The sequence below is a fragment of the Rhineura floridana genome, chromosome 3 (genome assembly GCF_030035675.1).
Source record: "Rhineura floridana isolate rRhiFlo1 chromosome 3, rRhiFlo1.hap2, whole genome shotgun sequence".
NCBI lineage: Eukaryota > Metazoa > Chordata > Lepidosauria > Squamata > Rhineuridae > Rhineura > Rhineura floridana.
In genome coordinates this window covers 84021353-84041185 of record NC_084482.1, presented here as the reverse complement: position 1 = coordinate 84041185, position 19833 = coordinate 84021353, and the positions used below count along the sequence as shown (strand labels likewise).

The following is a 19833-nucleotide window of genomic DNA, read 5'->3' as shown; positions in this document are numbered from 1 at the left end:
CCTTCTGGCCTGAGGGCACTTAAACCCCTTCTTGCCAGAAGCAAGTAGGTTAGATTAAATGTTCCTTACCTAGGCTCTCTAAGTAGGTGAGAAGGAATGATCCTGTCACTTCAGCTGGACCTGGAAACACCCTCATTTAGCTAAGATTTCTATCTTAATTTCCAATCAGATAATTGTTTTTGTTTAAAGTTGTATGCTCCAAACAAGTGTGGTTGATGCTTAATGTATAATGCTTACTGACATCACTAGGGCACACATCTATGACACCACCAGGGCACGCTCACTAGGATTTGCCTCTGAAATCTCAGGGTTTGGGATGCTTCTGACCTGGCAATCCTGACTGCATTGGTGGAAGTCATTAATCCAGATGTATAAATCCAGAATGAAGAGGCAGGGAACTGGCTTCCAGGAGCCTATAGAAACAGAAATTCATGGTAAGAATTTCCATTTCCCCCCACAGTTTCCTCGAAGGTAATCCTGAGACTTGGGATATAAACAAAGCATAAAGTGCCAGGTTGGGATTCCAAACAGATGGTCAAGCATTAACTACTTTTTGCAGTGTTGAGATCTATGGATTATAATGGTATTTTGCAGAATTAAGCGCATGAAGTAAACACTAAGCAGTAGCCACGCTTCACCTTGGTAGAAATTACACTGAGAGTCTAATATAGGAAAAATAACATACTAAGTTTATTGTAGGAAATACATTTACATAGAAAATACCTACATCTGAATAACTAGAGGGGAGATGCTGCAGAAGAGATGTCTGTTGCATCTGTGCTCCTCCTCAGGGAGTCATGCTGGCAAGAAAAAATAAAGGAAGGCTGAGATCAGAGAAGAAGCAGGAAGGGAGATTTATTTCCTCTGAGAATATCAGTTTACACCTAGAAGGAAAGGTCAGCTTAGGTGAGAGTGGACAGAATAGTCTAGGAATCTAGGAGGACATTTCTCTACCTCTTTACTCTCCATGTAGCATGCAATCCCCTCCCAGGCTTCAAATTGAGTTGCACTGTCACATTTCTAACATGCAGAACCTTCCACCCAAATGTTGCAGATGCAGATGCTCAGGAATCAATTTTGTGGTGTTTGGAGAATGTGTAGCTGCCTTGCAAATGTCCAGAATAGGAAAAGCGCTTTTAAAGGTTGCCGAAGTAAAAGCCCCTCCCCCAAAGGGAATGAGAGGTAAGACCTCCAGTGGTAGGTCAGAATTATCATCTCCTTGAGCTACTGCAAAGTAATCAAAGATGAAAGTTTCTGACTGGTGATATCTTTTCACAGAAACAAAGCTTCTGATTTCCGAAAGGAAGAAGTTCTATTGAGGTAAAAACAGACAGCCCTACAGACAGCTAGAGTGTGCCATAATTTTTCCTTAGGGAAAAAAGGATGTGGGCAAAAAGACGAAGGGACCTATGAAACAATGAATTAATTTTGGGAACAAAGGATGGGTCCGAGTGAAAAACCACCTTGTCCTCATGAAAAATGTATAGCTGGCTGGCTGAAGACAAGGCCCCAACCTCCGACACATGACGGGCTGATATAATAGTGGCCAGCAAGCTGATTTTGCAAGTGAGAAACTTCATGTCACAAGTTGCCAGTGGCTCAGATGGTAGCCCCATGAATGCCGACATCACTCAACTGAGATTCCACGTGGGGAACCAGGGAACCACTGGAGAATTCTGTTGTCCAACCCCCTTAATAAAAAGCTGAAATGGGATGTGCTGACAAAGAAAAATCCCCTTTACAGCCCAGGACACTGCTTAATGCCACAGCCTGGTGTCTGATGGTATTAGTGCTCAGGCCTTTATCAGGCCCTGACTGCAGGAACCCCAGAACGTCAGACATCTTCCTGACGGATGGGTCCCTTCCCTGTACTTGACACCAACTCAGGAACACTTTCCATGTGAAACTCTATGTGCTGTACATAAAGGCCTTATGGGCAGACAAAAGTGTCTCTGGAATCAACTCTGAAAAGCCCATTTCCCTCAGCCAGAGCCACTTAGCCTTCATGCAGTCATTTGGAAGAGCTCAAGCTGTGGGTGAACAACAGGTCCTTAAATCAACAAATCCTCTCACAGAGGTAGATGCCAGGGCCTCACCCTGGAAAAATGAAGGAAGTCCGGAAACTATGGTATCCTCTGCCAATGTGGAACAATCAGTATCGCCGCTGTCAACTGACAAACCCACCTAATTGTATATATATGTATATATGTGTGTGTGTGTGTGTGTGTGTGTGTGTGTGTGTGTGTATATAGTATTTTATGTATTTTAAAGTTTATAATTTTATTATGTACGTGTTTGATTTTATTTTTGTAAGCTGCCCTGAGTGCCCTATTACAGGGTAGAAGGGCAGGATAGAAATATTTTAAATCAATCAATCAATCAATAATTGTCTGTAAGAGTAGGTTGAATTATGGAAAAGCGTAAACCAGGTTCCACGGCCAATGCTGCCATCAAGGCATCCACTCCCTGAGCCCTGGTACCACAATGTTGTGAGAAGAATTTGGCCAACTGAAAATTGTGCTGGGTTGCGAACAGGTCCAGGATCTGGCATTCAAATTGGTTCAATATCTGTTGGAGAACCTGGGGGTGTAGCTGCCACTCTGCTGTTGATATGGTTGTCTAGTTCAACTAATCCGCTGTCACACTCAGCACCTTGTCATGTGTTCTGCCCTCAAGGACCTGTATCGTATTTCTCCCTCAAAAATCGTAGATGGGACTCTGCCCAGTTGAACAGATGATGTACTTGATTTTGTGCCTCCTTTATTCCTTGGCAGACATGTTGTCTGTTCTCACCTGGACATGGCAAACTTTGATATGAGGTGCAAATCCCTGCTATGTCAGCCTCACTGCACACAATTCCAGCCAAATGGTGCTTCCCTACATCTCTTCAGCAGCCCACACTGCTTGTGCCATGTGTGAATCCAGGTGAGCTCCCCATCCATTCAAGCTGGCACCTGAGGTGATCTCCCTTCTGACCAATGTCTCCAAACTCATCCCTTCCAGTAACCAACAAGAAGTCAGCCACCACAATCTACAGTGTATGTAAAACGGGTTCCCACTCTCTTCCCTGCCGGGTATATTCCCCGTCGCGGGTTAAGGGGCAGAGATGCACTACCCCCGACCAATGCTGGGGCAGTTTCTTAAAAACCAGACAGATATAACCCACAAGAGATGTCGAACCTCCTTCCCTCCGGATCAATCCTTGACAATAGCACTGGGCAGCATAGAGACTAGAATTCCACTGAGACTGGAGGACATCCCCAAATCCTCCTTCCGACGCTCATCTTGTCTCCCCACCTGCACGAGAGAGGGATCAGGCTGCTGCCGTCGCCGCTGCAGTTGGCATCAAGCCCCGAGGCTGCAAAACTGAGCTTGTTCTTGCTGCTGTCTGCCAGCAATCGAGACAGATTATAAGCTCCAAAATCATTTTAGATCAGAATCATTAGGACCATCGAGGGAAGGAAAATCCACAGATGAGACAGTAGACATGCAAATCCTTGGGCAGGGGCATCCAAAACCTCTAGGTGGCTGGAATCATCAGGAAAGATTTGGGATGGAAGGAAAAACCAAAGCAACAAAAAACACCCCACGATACCCCTTTGTCACTCTCCTCTCTTATTCAGTATTCAAGGAAGCAGCCTCCTAGATGCCGCTTCGTCTCCTCCTGTGAATACTGCTCTGCAGCTGTCCTTCACATAGTCCATTTCACCCAAGGCACCACAGTAGCAACCTGATCCACCTTCAGCTAGTCCAGTGAATAGATAAAAGCAAGAACTGGCTAGATAACGGGGGGGGGGGAGCAACTACCAATGATCACCGGCCCTCTTCTCACTCCGGTCTGCAAGGTTTTCTTTTGGTGGCTGTGAGACTGGTGTGTGTCTGCCTTCCAGTGCCAGCAAATGAACACACAACATCTTAAATGATGACACAAACCCAGGAGGGAGGGCTTCAGCCACCTTTCTTCAGGGTTGTCAAGCGTGCACAGTCACACACATACATCCAGGTATTGCCTGCATGATGTGCACCCATGGCCATCAAACAGCCATGTTTTTAAATTGGTTTTTTAAGTGTTTTAAATTTGTATATTTGTTTTTAATGTTTTTAATTGTTGTAAACTGCCCAGAGAGCTTTGGCTATGGGGCGGTATACAAATGTAATAATAAATAAATAATAATAATCAGGTCTCTTGGCAGCTACAATGGGATCAGGATGTTCAGATTTCAGGACTGCATGATCAGATCTTGAAGTGAGAGCATTATCTGTAGGAGCAGTTGTCTCCCTGAAGAGCATGGCCTCTGGTAGAGTTGGAAGTCCCAAAGGACTGTGCCTGCTTCTGCTCATCCTTCTTCGCACCCAGGAGTGTCTTCTGGTTGTCCTGTGGCCCAACCAGCACCTTCTCCAGGGGTTCTCCAAACAGTTTGTTTTCACCAAATGGATAGCTAGCCAGATGGATTTGAGAATTAGGATCTGTGTCCCAACTGCAGAGCCAGATGTTGCATCAAGTTACTGTGCTGGTTGCTATTGCTCTGATATTAAATTGCATGGTGTCTCACACTGCATATGCCTGGAAGGCAACGGTGATGAAAAGCATTGTCAGACCATCATTCACTGGTTTCGGGACATCATGAATCCTGGCAAGCTCCTGGGCCCACAGCATGCTGGGGCACATCATGATGAGGTAGCTATTGAAGCTCTGAAAGTCACTGCCTTCACCTTGACATTCCTACGTAGTGCAACTTCCATGTACTTCTTGCAGGTGTCCCTTGGGCCTCCCTTCCCCTCCAGCAGGAGAGCCACGGATGAGGCGAGTAGAGCCATTGGTGAATCCATTACTCTGAGTTGTTCCATCACCTGCTGAGGAAAGTAGTAGTGCTTGTTGACCAGTTTGTGTGTAGGCTTTTGTTTTTGGGGGGTGGCCAATTCTGCCTTCCATAAACTGTGGAAAGAGTCAGGAAAAGGAAGCGTGGTTGCCCTCGGCTGCCTGACTGGGGAAGCGGTCTACGCCTCTTTTGAAGCAGCAGCTGTCGTTTCAATCTTCTTAGGCTCTTCCTCATGTAGTTCTAGGATGTGCCTAGCTTGCTGGGAAGAACTCAGACTGGAAAAGCCACCTTTTAGGAGGCAAGCCCTCCAGTTCTTCCTCAGAAAGCTCTCCTGCCTCGCTGTCTTCCGAGGAGGGGGTGCACTCTGAGTCTTGACATGCCCCAAACAGCAGTCACTTTCCTGCTATGCTTCCATTTCCTTACTGCTTACCCTTTCCTACTCCCAAGTAGATGTGACTGCAGCAAAGATCCTTTGCCGTGCCACTAACACAGCCCCCTGTGACCACCACCCTGCCCTCAACTGAGGATACGGGGAGGGGGGGAGGGGAAAAAGAGGAACTAAATACAAGAAGAAAGGCATAAAGAAAAATGCAAGTTAAAGAGGAAAGCACAGAAAGCAGAAGTGATTGAGCTTTTAAGGAGCTCAACCAGATCCAACCATCCCTAACAAAAGCCAGTGCTGGTCTGGAGAGCGTATTGCCCCTCCCCCGGGTGAGGTCAGCAGACGTAGACCCTGCCTGAACAGTCAGAGGGAGGAGCCATCCCAATTATCAGGACTACCGTCCAGGAAGCTCTGCAGAAAGCAAAACTATTAATACAATAAAAGGTCATTAACCTATTGCCTATTTTCTTGGAGTGGTCCAAGAAATCTTTAGTTAAAATGATCAGGAAAAAATAGAGAAATTCTGAGTCATCTTGATTGTTTTACTCACATGTAAAATGTCATTTTGAAAAACTATTGCCAGATAATGAAACTTTGAAAAATTATCTTTAAAATGATACAGAGCATGTTAACTATATAAGAAAATGAAAAATGGGTTGCTGTAAGTTGACATTTTCATGGAATGACCCTGTACTCATTTTACTGGCAGCCAGTTGAAAAGTTATCCCCCACCATATGGAGGCTGATAAATGCTTCCCTATGGTGGCACTTCTTCACAGCTGGGGATAACATTTGCAAGTACTTTTAGCACTTAACCTGTGCGTTCCTCTCATCCTGTGTAAGGTTTCTCTGCCAGGGTAGTTGCAGCATGGGATGTGCAGCACTGCCTTGCAGACAATCCATTCAACTGATATGACAGATGGTATAAGCCAGGACTTTGAAACAACCAGCACTGTCACAGAAACATTTTTAGTAGCTTCCAGAGGGAGGGTGGATACAGTTTTAAATGAGTACCTTTTGCAAAGTAATAAACTGGACATATCTTAAATACATAATTGGAAGTAAAATTAGCAAAACAAAATAAAATAACACAAATAATGTTTGCATATTAATCTCAACAAGTTTCAGCAGAATCTGAAATATCTTTTATTGTTTGATTATACTTCTATCCCACACTTCAGCAAATCCTGAGCAGCTTCTACTGGTCCCAAAAAGTTCCCCATTCTGGCATTGACCAGACTGACACTGGCTCATTTTACTCCTAGTTTCCTGATGGCAACGCTAACAAACATTCACAGATGTCAAACAATGAATGTGCTTTTATGTCAGGTAAGCAAAATAAGCATCAAAATCATATACATGTTTATTCAGAAGTCAGTCCCACTCTGTGGGATTTACTACATAGTGTGTTTAGGATATAGCCTAATGCAGAAGAAGGCTGATGACCGCACAGTTATTGATGTTCTGTTTATGTGAAATTCATTCTCCATTCACAAATGCCATTCTCCATTCCTATGCCATTTGTCTCTCTTTTCTTTGCCCTACGTGTCTTGGGCTAAATTAAAGCTATTTTGGACTTATTTCTCTATTTTCCCCTCACCTCCCCTACCCCTGCAAAAAACAAACAAACTCAAAAACCTGTGTCAGAAGCAAATTGCGTAGGTGTGTGGAGCTTGCTGCATGCACTCCAACGTTGGCACATCTTTGATGACTGAGAACAGTGTTTCTATGTAATCAAAGAACGAAGTTGGCTGGAATCAAAGGAAGCTATAGAATTTGCAAATTTATGGCTGTCATTAGAATTATGGTGGAGGTGGAAAAGCCCATTGACTATCAGATACAGTAGACTTAACATCTGAGGACACTTAGAAGGTCATTACCAGGACCAGCTAATAGTAAAAGGAACAAGCCGATTCAGAAACAGACAATACAAAATCTAACAATGAAAGAGTCTGGAGCAACTAAATCAGTGTCATGGAGCATGACATGATGGAATAAGAACAGAAGTTAAATAAGGGCTTTATCTATGTCGAGTTTTTTCTGAAAAGTACAAGTTATTGTCTAGAGAACAAAACCTGTAACAAAGAAATAGTGGCTTCTAACTCACTAGTTTTTCTCTCTGCCGTCAACTCAGGATGTATAGAATGTATAGAATTAGGTCATGTGAAGGATTCAACAATTATTGTGATCCTAAAATAATACAAACTGGGCATGCTCCAGAGTTTTACAGTGAAGTGGGAAAGGAATTAGAAAACAAATATAAAATATCTAATTTAAGTTTAATTCTAAAATTGCCAGCACCTTTAATCAATGCATCTCTCCCCATCCCCAAATAATCTAAGAAAGGGATTTTAGAAACACTGTATTTGTTAATGTTTTAACTGTTGAAATGCATGATGAGAAGCAGTTCAGCAATTCATGTGTGATTTCTGGAAATGTGGACTTACCTATGAAATAGGCCAGCAGGATGGCAAGTAAGATTGCAGCAGCAATCGCTGATAACGCAGCACATTTCCAGCTACAGTACTTGGAGGGCTTTTTCAGCTTGAATGCATTTCTGGAAAACGTATTTCTAGGTAACAGTCTGGGAGGTGGTGTGTAAACTGTTCCTGAGGTCAAAGGGTATCCAGGGGAAGAACTACTGAACAGAGGAGTTGTTCCAGAAGATGTCTTGAACAAGAAATGCCTGAAATGCAGAAAAAGGATCACAGTTAACAGATGCAAGACAGTATAATAACTCAGCTATTTTGGAATACAAAATAAACTAGTGACACAAATGAAGAGAAAATGATGTTTTATTTTGGTCCTTTCCACCTGTGGAAAAGTATATGACAACTCTTTAAAAATAAGAAACCCAGCCTTTTTTTTTTTGTACGAATTTGAATCAGATGTACAACAGCCACACCTAGCCACCTTGGCTCCCTGGCCACCTGGGGAAGGGAGATCTGGCCACAACACAGAGTGTTCCACCCTCTCACTCCCTTTTAAGAGCCTGCTGCCACCAAATAAGGGGGGTGAATGATTTCATTATAAACTGCCCCTTATTAATCAGCCTAACAACAACAATAATAAAAACCTTCCATGGGTTTCCCTGAAGCCTCTTGTTGTAGTGCAATATAATGGCTTCAGGTGTGAGTGGTGAAAATGAAGAAAGACCATACCAGATTTATAAAACAATTAAAAGAGTTTACGCAATCAGAAAGAAAAATGTCAAGTCAAAGTTCAAAACAAGTTAAAGTTATAGAGGAAGAAATGCAATGCCCCAAAATGCCACCATGTGTGATGCAGAAAAAATTACAGGAAACCCAGAATATCCAATTCAAAATAAATGACAGAAAATCAGTATGTTCCCCTTTGGAGTAAAACAAATTAAAACTAGATAAACACAATCCACTTGTCCTAGTCTAAACAGTTTCCAGACTCACCAAGTCCTCAGCAGAATTTGTTGCACACCAGTAGCCCTTTGTTCATTGAAGCCTTCCTTCCAGTCTCAGCAAATTTCTGCCTATCTCGCAAGCACCTTATCAGAATGAGAACCTGCCTAGTTCTGCTCCATTCTAGAATGGCTATTCCTTAAAAAAAAAACCTCTCTCTGTCAGTCATATGTTCCCCGCCCAAAAAAAAGCAGGTCACGGGAAGTCATGAATGGTCCAGACTGGGATGTGACTTTCCACACATAGGCAATGACGGACACACTGCCTTAATAGCTGTGCACCCAGGTCAGATCATATGATCAGCCAGGTCAGGTGATTTAGGCAAATTAACTCAAAGTCTGGCAAAATGATGACAAAGAAAAGGCAGAAGTGCTCAATTCTTTCTTCAACTCAGTTGTCTCTCAAAAGAGGGTCTATGATCCTCCTAGCCAACATGATGTACAAGTTGAAGGGGCTGGATTGCAGCTTCATACAGTATTGTTAGACAAATGTTCAAGGAATACGTAATTACTTTGAATGAGTTCAAATCTCCAGGGTCCAATGAACTGTATCCTAAAGTAAGGAAGGAACTGGCTGAAGAACTCTCAGAACCACTGTCTTATTATCTCTGCGAAATCGTGGAGGATGGGTGAAGTGCTGGATGGCTGGAGGAGGGATAATGTTGTCCCTATCTTCAAAAAGGGCAAAAAGGAAGAACGTGGTAACTACAGACCTTGAAAACAATGCAATGATTACCAGAAGCCAACATGGATTTGTCAAGAACAAATTCTGCCAAACTAACCTTTTCTCATTTTTTGAACGGGTAACCTCCCTAGTAGACTGTGGAAATGCTGTGGACATAATATATCTTGACTTCAGCAAGGCTTTTGATAAAGTGTCCCATTATATTCTGATCAGGATGCTCGTTAAAAGTAGGCTGGATAGAACAACTATCAAGTGGATCCACAGCTGGCTACAGAATAGTATTCAAAGACTGATTATCAATGGTTCCTTCTCAAACTGGGGGAGGGTACTGAGCGGGATACCACAAGGCTCAGTATGGGCCCACTGCTCTTCAGTATTTTTATTAGTTACTTGGATGAGGAGGTACAGGGAATCAAATTTCTAGATGATACAAAACTGGAGGGGATAGCTAATATCCTATCAATATCAGTATCAAGTGATCTTGATAGGTTGGAGCACTGGGCTGAAAATAACAGAATGAAATTTAGCAGAGATAAGTGCAAAACTCTACACCTAGGAAAATGAATCCAAATGCACAGTTATAAGATGTGGGATATTTGACTCAGCAATATTACATGAAAGGATATTGGAATTCTTGTTGATCACAAGCTGAATATGAGCAAACAGTGTGATGTGGCTGAAAAAAAGGCAAATGCTTTTTTCGGTTACATTAACAAATTATAGTTTCAAAATAGTGTGAAGTACTAGTTCCCCTCTATACTGCACTACTTAGGCCTCACCTTGAGTACTGCGTCCAGTTCTGGACACAGCACTTTAAGAAGGATGTAGACAACTGAAGCAGGTTCAGAGGAGGGCAGCAAAGATGATTAGGGGACTGAAAACAAAGTTGTATGAGGAGAAACTGAAAGAACTGGGCTTGTTTAGCCTCAAGAAGAGAGGACTGAGGGGAGATATGATAGCACTCTTCAAGTACTTGAAAGGTTGTCAACAGAGAAGGGTCTGAATCTCTTCTTGATAATCCCAGAGTGCAGGTCACAGAATAATAGTCTCAAGTTACAGGAAGCAAGATTTTGGCTGAACATCAGGAACAACTTCCTGGTCAACACTAATTTTATTGCCAATGATGTTTGATCAATTTTAGGGTAACTTTGTGTCGCTGATTCCGAATATGGCATCGGTTTTGCTAAATTGGCTCTAATTTTTGAGATAATGGATGCCCCCATTGAAAAACATAACAAATTCAAAAAATTTAATGGTCAGGCATAGCCAACCCACAAATGACATGGAAACTGTCTCAAATCATACAAAAGTAAACACATGAAATACCTAATGGCGTTGTATTCAGTACAATAACATTAAAACAAAGTAAGCTGATTCAGATAATCACAATTAATGCATAGAAAAACGCTGTGTGTACGATTTTCTTTTATGTGGGGCATCAGAACAATCACGTTGGAGGCTCCAGCAGTAGTCTGCCATCATGTGTCTGTCCCATCTGCCTTGATACCTTTCCTCCATCACCTTTATATCCTGATGGAACCTCTCCCCTTGTTCCTCACTAAAATCACCAAGATTATCCGGAAACCTGTCTAAGTGGCTATGGAGATTGTGTACCTTTATGCTCATATTAGTACCCAAATGTTTAAAGTTAGCGAGCATGTTCTGCACCAATTCTTCATAATTGTCTGCTTTGTGGTTACCCAAGAAGTTCTTGACAACTGAGACATAACTGCACCAGGCAGAAGCTTCAACATCATTCATAAATTTAGTGAAATTCAAATATTGATGAGTTTACGAATTTTAGGACCATCAAAGATTCCTGCTTTTAGTTTTTCCATAGTCAGTCCAAGGAACGATCTACAAATGTATTTGAAGCGATCACCATCTTTGTCCAAGGCCTTAACAAATTGCTTCATCAGTCCAAGCTTGATATGGAGTGGTGGGAGAATGATTTTTTCTCTGACAACCAATGGCTTGTTAATGATGTTAGCAGCACCTAGTCATGTGTTCCCTTGAAGGCCATGTCACTTTTTTCCAATGATCTCGCTTTGCCCTACTATCCCACGAGCAGATGAAACAAGGGTACTTCGTGTATCCACTTTGCTGCCCAAGCAAGAAGTTCACCATCTTTAGATCAACACAAATAGACCACTGGTGCTCATGATAGCAGAGCTTCTGCAAGACCCTTTTGATATTTTCATATTCTTCTTTAAGTTTTGTTGAGTGAGCAATTGGAAGAGATGCATAGCGGTTACCATTGTGCAATAAAACACATTTCAAGCTTCTGGTAGAGCTGTCTATAAAAAGACGCCAATCTTCTGGTCGATATTCCGGTAGTCCCATTTGGAGAAGAAGTCCAGGAATGTTATTGCAGTATACATGTTCTTCACCTTGGCTGAAGTATGGAAGAAGTCCCTCCTCTCTCGTCCGATAAGCTGTTATGTTAGCTTCCAGCTGTAGACAGTTCTTTTCCATTAGCCTGGATGCTAAAAGTTCAGATGCTTGCTTTGACAGACTGAGGTCTCATATCAGATCATTGAGTTCTTTTTGGGAGAACTGCTCAGGTGTTGAAAAGCTTTCTTCATATCCACTTCCAGGGCTACCACCTGTGCTACATTCCACATCCAGCATTTCTTCAACATCTGACAACGGAAGGTCAGGCAGTGAGGTAAACACTGGTATGGGAACGTCTTCACTGTGTGGCACAGGTCGCCCTGCTGAGTCCAAATCAGGATACTCCCACTAATGTTTCTTGTAGCGATTGAAGCCTTTCACAATCATAACACAAAAATAACAATCATCGTGATGGTTTTGTGGCTCTCTCCATACCATAGGCACACCAAAGTTTAAATGTTTCCTTTCTTCATTTTTCCACTGTCGTAGGCACTCTACACAGGTTTTGCAAACCTTATGGGGAGCCCAAGACTTATCTTGATCTCCAAGCTTCACTCCAAAATAAACAAGATATGCTTGTCTTACAAAGTCAGTGATGTTTTTTCTTTGTTTTTGCACAGTGTATTCGCCACCAGGGCCGGCTCCAGGAATGCAGGGTCCCTTGGGCATCAGCCTGCCCCGGGCCCCTCTGCTTCCCTTCCGCGATCCCGCAGATGGCAAGACGAGCTTCCGAACCGCCAGCCATCCCCCGCCATCCCCAGCACTTCATCTACCTTTCTCTGCTGTTCGTGCAGGGTTGCCATCAATAAAGATGGCGGCAGAGGCTTCAGTCCCTTACGGAAACCTCGGCCACCATCTTTATTGATGGCAACCCTGCACGAACAGCAGAGAAAGGTAGGTGAAGCATGGGTGATGGGTTCGGAAGCTCATCTTGCGATCCGCGGGATCACGGAAGGGGAGCAGAGGGGCCCCCAGAGGCCCCTAGAGCTGCGGGGCCCTTGGGCCAGTGCCCAACCTGGCCACCCTTTGGAACTGGCCCTGTTTGCCACAAACGTAGCAGAATGCATTAGGATTGAGAAGGGGAGGAGGAGCCAGTGGGAAGCTCTGCAGCATCCATTTCCCATTTGGGAGCCACCAGACTGGCAGAATATCAGCTCCGCCAGGAGCTGTGTGCATGAGCAAAGATGAAAAAGGCAGCTGTCACAAATACTCCTACTGAATCATAGAATAGAATGCTCCTAACTGCGCTGCTGGTGAAGGTGGTGCCCCGATCCTGTGCGTGTTTACTCTGGAGAAAGTCCCATCCCACTGGCTTCAGTGGGGCCGACTCCCACGCTATTTCCGGGGTGAGAGGTTGGAGGTGGTCTGGAGTGGTATCTGTTAGTAGAAAGGAGCTTCATGACCCTGGATGAAACTGTGCCCTTCCTCAGTGGGAGACAAGGGAGAATGCTGACACACACTGGGTCAACATCTTCATTGGACTATCTACTACAACCCCAAGGTCTTGTTCATGATGAGTCACAAACAGTCACAGGAGGAAATAAATCTAGGAGCTTGTGCTAGCCGCTGCCGTTGGGGCCCTGTGCTTCTCCGCTGTGGTTCGTGTTCCTCTGTCGCTGTTCCAGCTTTTGCGTTGCGGCTTGCGCTTCTTCGTCGCTGCCGTTGTCGGGCATCTTGGGCGTCAACGGCTTTGCTTCGGATCAAGAGAGACACGAGTAACTTGTGGGGGAGCCTGGTTCCTGATGATGGCGGCGCTACTGCGCCAAAGAGGCTAGCTGACACAGCTGATACATCTGACACACCTTTAATCATTTTTAGTGTTGTGTGACGACGAGGCCCTTTCGTTCGAAGAAGAAGGGCTTTGGCATCAGTACCTGTTGTACTGTGTGTGGGAGTGTGTGGATGTGCTTGGCTATGAATGTATATATGTATGTTTGGTCCTTGATATGTATATGTAAGTGCGTTTGATGTGTATGAGAGCGTGTGTTTGTATATAGTTTCATTTTATTGTTTATAAGTTTATGGTATTTAAGTTTTATCATGTGCCTAGGAAAGAGGTTTTCTCGCCCATCGGGGGGACTGGAGGGGGCCCCAATTAGTGTAGTGACGGGCAGAGGGAGGTACAGCGTTATGAGAAGGACGTGCCAGGTAAGGGGAATGCGGCCCAGACATGTAATGGCTGTGCCTTGTTCCGGTCCTTCTCACACCCGCAGGGTTGTTGGTTGTCCTATCAGCCAACTCTCGGATCTCCAGTTGCTGCTTTTAAATGCCAGATCGGTACAAAATAAATCCTCCCTCGTCCATGATTTGATTGTGGATGAGGTGGCCGATCTGGCATGCATAACCGAGACCCGGGTGGGTGAGCAGGGAGGAGTTAGTCTTTCTCAGCTTTGCCCACCAGGGTACTTGGTTCAGCATCATGGTAGATCCGAGGGTCGGGGAGGTGGGGTCGCTGTGGTCTATAAGAGTTCCATCTCACTCATCAAGCACCATGTCCATGCAATTACTGGCCTGGAGTGTTTGCACCTAGTGTTGGGTCAGAGGGACAGATTGGGAATCTTGTTGGTGTACCGCCCACCTTGCTGCCCAACGGCTTCTCTAACTGAGCTGACGGAAGTGGTCTCGGAGGTGCTGTTGAGATCCCCCAGACTACTGGTAACTGGGGGATCTCAACATCCACGCTGAGGCTACTTTATCCGGGGCGGCTCAGGACTTCATGGCTTCCATGACAACCATGGGTCTGTCCCAATATGTCAGCGGCCCAACACATGTGTCGGGGCATACTCTAGATCTCGTCTTTGCAACTGGACATGGGGATGGTGATCTGGATGTGGGGAGTTTTACATCTCTCCCGTTGTCATGGTCAGATCACCGCTTGCTGAAGTTTAGACTTACAGTGGCTTTTCCCCTCTGCAAGGGTGGGGGACCTATTAAAATGGTCCGCCCCCGGAGACTAATGAATCCTGAAGGTTTTCAAAGGGCTCTGGGGGATTTTCCAGCTGATAAGACTGGCGCTCCTGTCGAAGCCCTGGTTGAACTGTGGAATGCGGAGATGACTCGGGCTGTTGATACGATCGCTCCTGAGCGCCCTCTCCTGTGTAGAGCTCATACAGCTCTGTGGTATACCTCTGAGCTGAGAGCGATGAAACAAGATAGGAGACGGCTTGAGCAGAAGTGGAGACGAACTCCCGATGGATGCAATCATGCGCTGGTAAGTGTTTCCACTAAGCAGTATTTAGAAGCGGTGAGGGTGGCGAAAAAACAATATTTCGCTGCCACTATTAGGTCATCTCTTTCCCGCCCAGTGGAGCTGTTCAGAGTTGTCCGAGGGTTACTCTATACTAGCCCTCAGGACATGGTAGGGTCATCGATGGTCCGCTGCAATGAGTTCGCTGGACACTTCCAGAATAAGATCTTATGCATCCGCCGGGACTTAGACTCCCAGTTTACAGCAGATGATTCGAATGAGGCGTCCGGAGCGCAGGCTTGTCATGTTTTATTGGATGAGTTTCAGTTGGTTCAGCTCGAGGACGTGGACAAGGTGCTTGGACAGGTACGTGCAACCACATCGGTACTAGATCCTTGCCCCTCTTGGCTAATAAAAGCTAGCAGGGATGGAACATCTGGCTGGGCCAGGAAAGTGATAAATGCCTCTTTACGAGAGGGAGTGGTCCCCGGCTGTCTGAAGGAGGCGGCAGTAAGACCACTCCTGAAAAAACCTTCCTTGGACCCGGAAAATTTCAACAGCTACAGACCAGTAGCAAATGTTCCATTCCTGGGCAAGATCTTGGAACGAGTGGTTGCTGGCCAGCTCCAGGCGCTATTGGATGAAACTGATGATCTAGATCCATTTCAATCGGGGTTTAGGCCCGGTTTCGGCATTGAGACAGCCTTGGTCGCCCTGTATGATGACCTATGTCGGGAGAGGGACGGAGGGAGTGTAACTCTGTTGATCCTCCTTGATCTCTCAGCGGCTTTTGATAGCATCGACCATGGTATCCTTCTGGAGAGGCTTGGGGAGCTGGGAGTTGGGGGTACTGTTTGGCAGTGGTTCCACTCCTACTTAGCGGGTCGTCTCCAGAGGGTTGTGCTTGGGGAACATTGCTCGACACCGTGGGCTCTGCAATGTGGAGTCCCGCAGGGTTTGGTTCTGTCTCCCATGCTTTTCAACATCTATATGAAGCCGTTGAGTGTGGTCATCAGGAGCTATGGAGTGCGTTGCCACCAGTACGCTGATGACATGCAGCTCTATTTCTCCTTTTCATCCTCTTCAGGTGAGGCTGTCAATGTGCTGAACCGTTGCCTGGCTGCGATAATGGACTGGATGAGAACTAACAAACTGAAGCTCAATCCAGACAAGACTGAGATGCTGCTGGTGAAAGGCTTCCCTGATCGGATGGTGGATATACACCCTGTCCTGGATGGGGTTACACTCCCCCTAAAGGACCGGGTTCGTAGTCTGGGAGTCTTTTTAGATACTTCCCTGTCACTTGAGGCCCAAGTGGCATCGGTGGCACGGAATGCTTTCTACTAGCTTCGGCTGGTGGCCCAGCTACGTCCCTATCTGAGCAGGGAGGACCTAACATCAGTCGTACATGCTCTGGTAACCTCGCGACTGGATTACTGCAATGCGCTCTACATAGGGCTGCCTATGAAGACAGTTTGGAAGCTACAGCTTGTCCAAAATGCGGCAGCCAGATTAATAACGGGGACCAGGCGGTCGGAACACATAACACCTGTTCTGGCTCGCTTGCACTGGCTGCCAATATGCTTCCGGGCTAGATTCAAAGTGTTGGTTCTAACCTATAAAGCCCTATACAGCGTGGGACCACAATACTTGTCGGAACGCCTCTCCCGATATGAACCTGCCCGTACACTACGCTCTATATCGAAGGCCCTCCTCCGAGTTCCGTTTCATAGGGAGGCTCGGAGGGTGGTGACAAGATCTAGGGCCTTCTCAGTGGTGGCCCCCGAATTGTGGAACAGTCTCCCTGAAGAGGTGTGTATGGCGCCAACATTGTTGTCCTTTCAGCACCAGGTTAAGACCATCCTCTTTGCTATGGCGTTTTAATATGTAACTTGTTTTAGTTTTAAATTTTGTTGTAATTGTTTCTGATTTCTTGTTTTTACATATGTTTATGCTGTATTTTATTATGAGATTTTGAGATGTTTTTGTATTTTTATATTTTGTTGTACACCACCCAGAGAGCTAATGCTAGTCGGGCGGTATAAAAATCTAATACAATAAACAAATAAATAAATAAATTTAAGCAGCCTCTTTGTGACGAACTCATATTCCTCTTAAAAAAAAAAGTATCAATATGATATTATATGCAGCGGATAAACTTGCAAAACAATGTTCAAGTGTAAAAAGACACACCAAACCCTGCTGCATATGTCAGCAGCTACAGGTCGTATTGGGGTACAATCGTCATTTGAGGGTTATCCATTATCTCAAAAACTAGAGCAAATTTGGCAAAACTAATGTCATTATTGGATTTAGCACCCCCAAAATACCCTAAAGTCATTCAAACATCCTTGGCAACTAAGAAAAATGTTTTTGTTGTTGGGCTGTGTAATGGAACCAATTACCTATGGAGATTGTGGGCTCTTCAACACTGGAGGCATTCAAGAGGCAACTCTAAGTTGGATTCCCGCATTGAGCAGGGGGTTGGACTTGATGGCCTTATAGAACCCTTCCAACTCTATTATTATATGATGTTGTTGTTGTTGATGATAATAACAATAATACATTTTCAATATCTAGCTATCCTAAACAAAAAGATCTCATACTGCATCTGAAATATACTCAGGCTAGAGCCCTCCAGAAGAACATACAGCACATAGAAATACATTTACATATCTATAAGCTGCTGACATTCAAGCCTCTTGTAAATTTGTATAGTTAAGACATCTCTGTTTGGGTTTCCTATGGCAAATAGGGAAGACTGGTAGTTTTCAAATACAGTTAGAATATTAGAAACTAAGACAAACATCATTAATTGTGCCCAGAAGGCTAATGTAATGGAAACCATGCGAAGCTTAATACAGAACAAGTCCGGCCTCTGGAAGATCATTATAATTGGTTATCAATGATCCACTCAATCAAGAAACAAGCAATTACATTGTGCACCATACAATCTGAACAAGATTCAAAAGGAACTACCTCTATAGCACATCAGAATATTTAGATCTCGGACTTCCGGGAAGGGTGACTTAGCCTGTGCCTGCTTTTGAGACGGGCTCCTGCCTCAAAAGAAGCTTATTCAGATATATCAGTCAGTTTTTTCTTTTTTTTTTTGACTGATTAAACTTCTCCCGGGTAGGGAGAAACGAAGAGATTAACCTCAAAGCCTATTTTTGTTGGGACGACCAGATCTCATTAATTTATGGGACGAGGTCCAGCCGACGAAGGTGGGACGGATTTTCAACAGCAAGCTCTATCTGTTAAAGCGAACGTTCATCTTATCTTCTAAGAGAGAACGCACTAACAGGCAAGCACCCTTCTTTCTATATTTTTCTTTTACTTGACTTAAATTGTTGCTGTTTAAAAGAGATTTGCCAGATTGATCGGTTTTTGACATCTCACTGGGGAGCCGTAACTTCTCTCTGCTACGCACTAATTAATAGCTTATCTCTGTTTTTGTTGCAAAAAGCTGTCCTGGATTTGCATTCTAAAGATACACACAGAAGAGGGATTTCTATTCCAGATTTTTATTTTGAAAAATATTATACTGTTTTGAGACTACTCTCTTTTTGGTCTATTTTATTTTGACGAATCTGTTTCTTGACGATTGCCATTAATTGCTTCGATCCTGGGAACTGCATTTTGTTTACTTAACTATTGGAGAGATAAGGCTGTCTGCTCTGTTTATACTGTGATGTCACCAAGTTTGGAGTATTAACCCAATTGTTGCTGAAATAAGAAGTGGTTTTCCTATATTTTTCTTTTAAAATGGCAATTAAGAAAGTGGCTGAGAATCTGGAAATAACTATGTTTCAGAAAATAATGGATGAGATTGAGATAACGAAAATTGAATTGAGTAAAATGAAGCAGGAGATTAAAGATATAAGGGTCCCTGTGAGAGAGGTGACCCTGGAAGGGGTCCCTGTGAGAGAGGAGACCCCGGAGATTGGAATAGGGGTCCCTGTGAGAGAGGAGACCCTGGAGACTGGAATAGGGGTCCCTGTGAGAGAGGAGATCCCGGAGATTGGAACAAACGTGGAACAGGAACAAGATTTGGAGTCTATGGACTTTAGAAATAAAATCTATTGTTTGGAACTCAATGTTATCTCTGAAGAAACTAATGAAGATTCTAGAGATAAAGTTATCAATGGCATGGATTATCTTCTGGACTGGAATGATGTGATGGAGCCCAATATAGAGAAAATCTATGGAATTAACTGCAGCCATGTGACAATGGAAAAACTTTTAAGAGATGACCCAGTGTATTTTGAAAAAAAGAACAGAGATATGATTTTACAGCAGTATTTCAGCAACTTATTCAGAATGGATGGCAAGAAAATATTTGGGATAGAGGTAATTCCCATCAGACTCTTATTATATGACTATGGCTTTGACAGCAAGATTATTATGGAATACTGATAATGGAAGATTGGATATTGAAATTACTGGACTCAACAAGACTACTGAAGATGGAAGATGGAAAATGGAACTAATAGAGATAATAGAACAATGGCTACTGAAATTACTGAACCTAACAGATTCTGATGTGATGGATTAATTGAAATGTTTATTTTGACTATGGTTATGACAATAAGATTATCATAATTAGTAATGAGATGGATTAATCGATATGCTTATCTGGAAAAAAAAATTGATAGATATATTTCTTAAAGAATTGAAACCTCTCTTTGACTTTTTGTGGAAAGAATAAAGTAATGTTTATGAGATTTGATGATTAAGTAAGATGACTACTGGAGGAAAGTGATTTTATAATATGACTTAAGAGACAGGATTGCTATATATTATAGACTTATAACTGATTTGATCTTTGACAAATGGGAAGTCAATATTTTATTCTTTATTTTTTATTTTTGTTTTTTTTTTTTTCTTCTTTTCTTTTTTTTTTTTTGTTTAACTATTTTTGATTTTGTT

General features: G+C 43.6%; 1 protein-coding gene across 13 annotated transcripts in view; it reads right to left on the bottom strand.

Moving 5' to 3' along the window:
• The window catches only part of LOC133380132 (teneurin-2), a 995941-nt gene that overhangs the window by 413282 nt on the left and 562826 nt on the right, over positions 1-19833 (bottom strand). For all 13 annotated transcript variants that reach the window (XM_061616787.1, XM_061616792.1, XM_061616791.1 and 10 more), the window contains one exon: positions 7650-7888. In XM_061616787.1, the coding sequence (XP_061472771.1) occupies positions 7650-7888 (239 nt within the window). The remainder of the gene's footprint in view (positions 1-7649; positions 7889-19833) is intronic.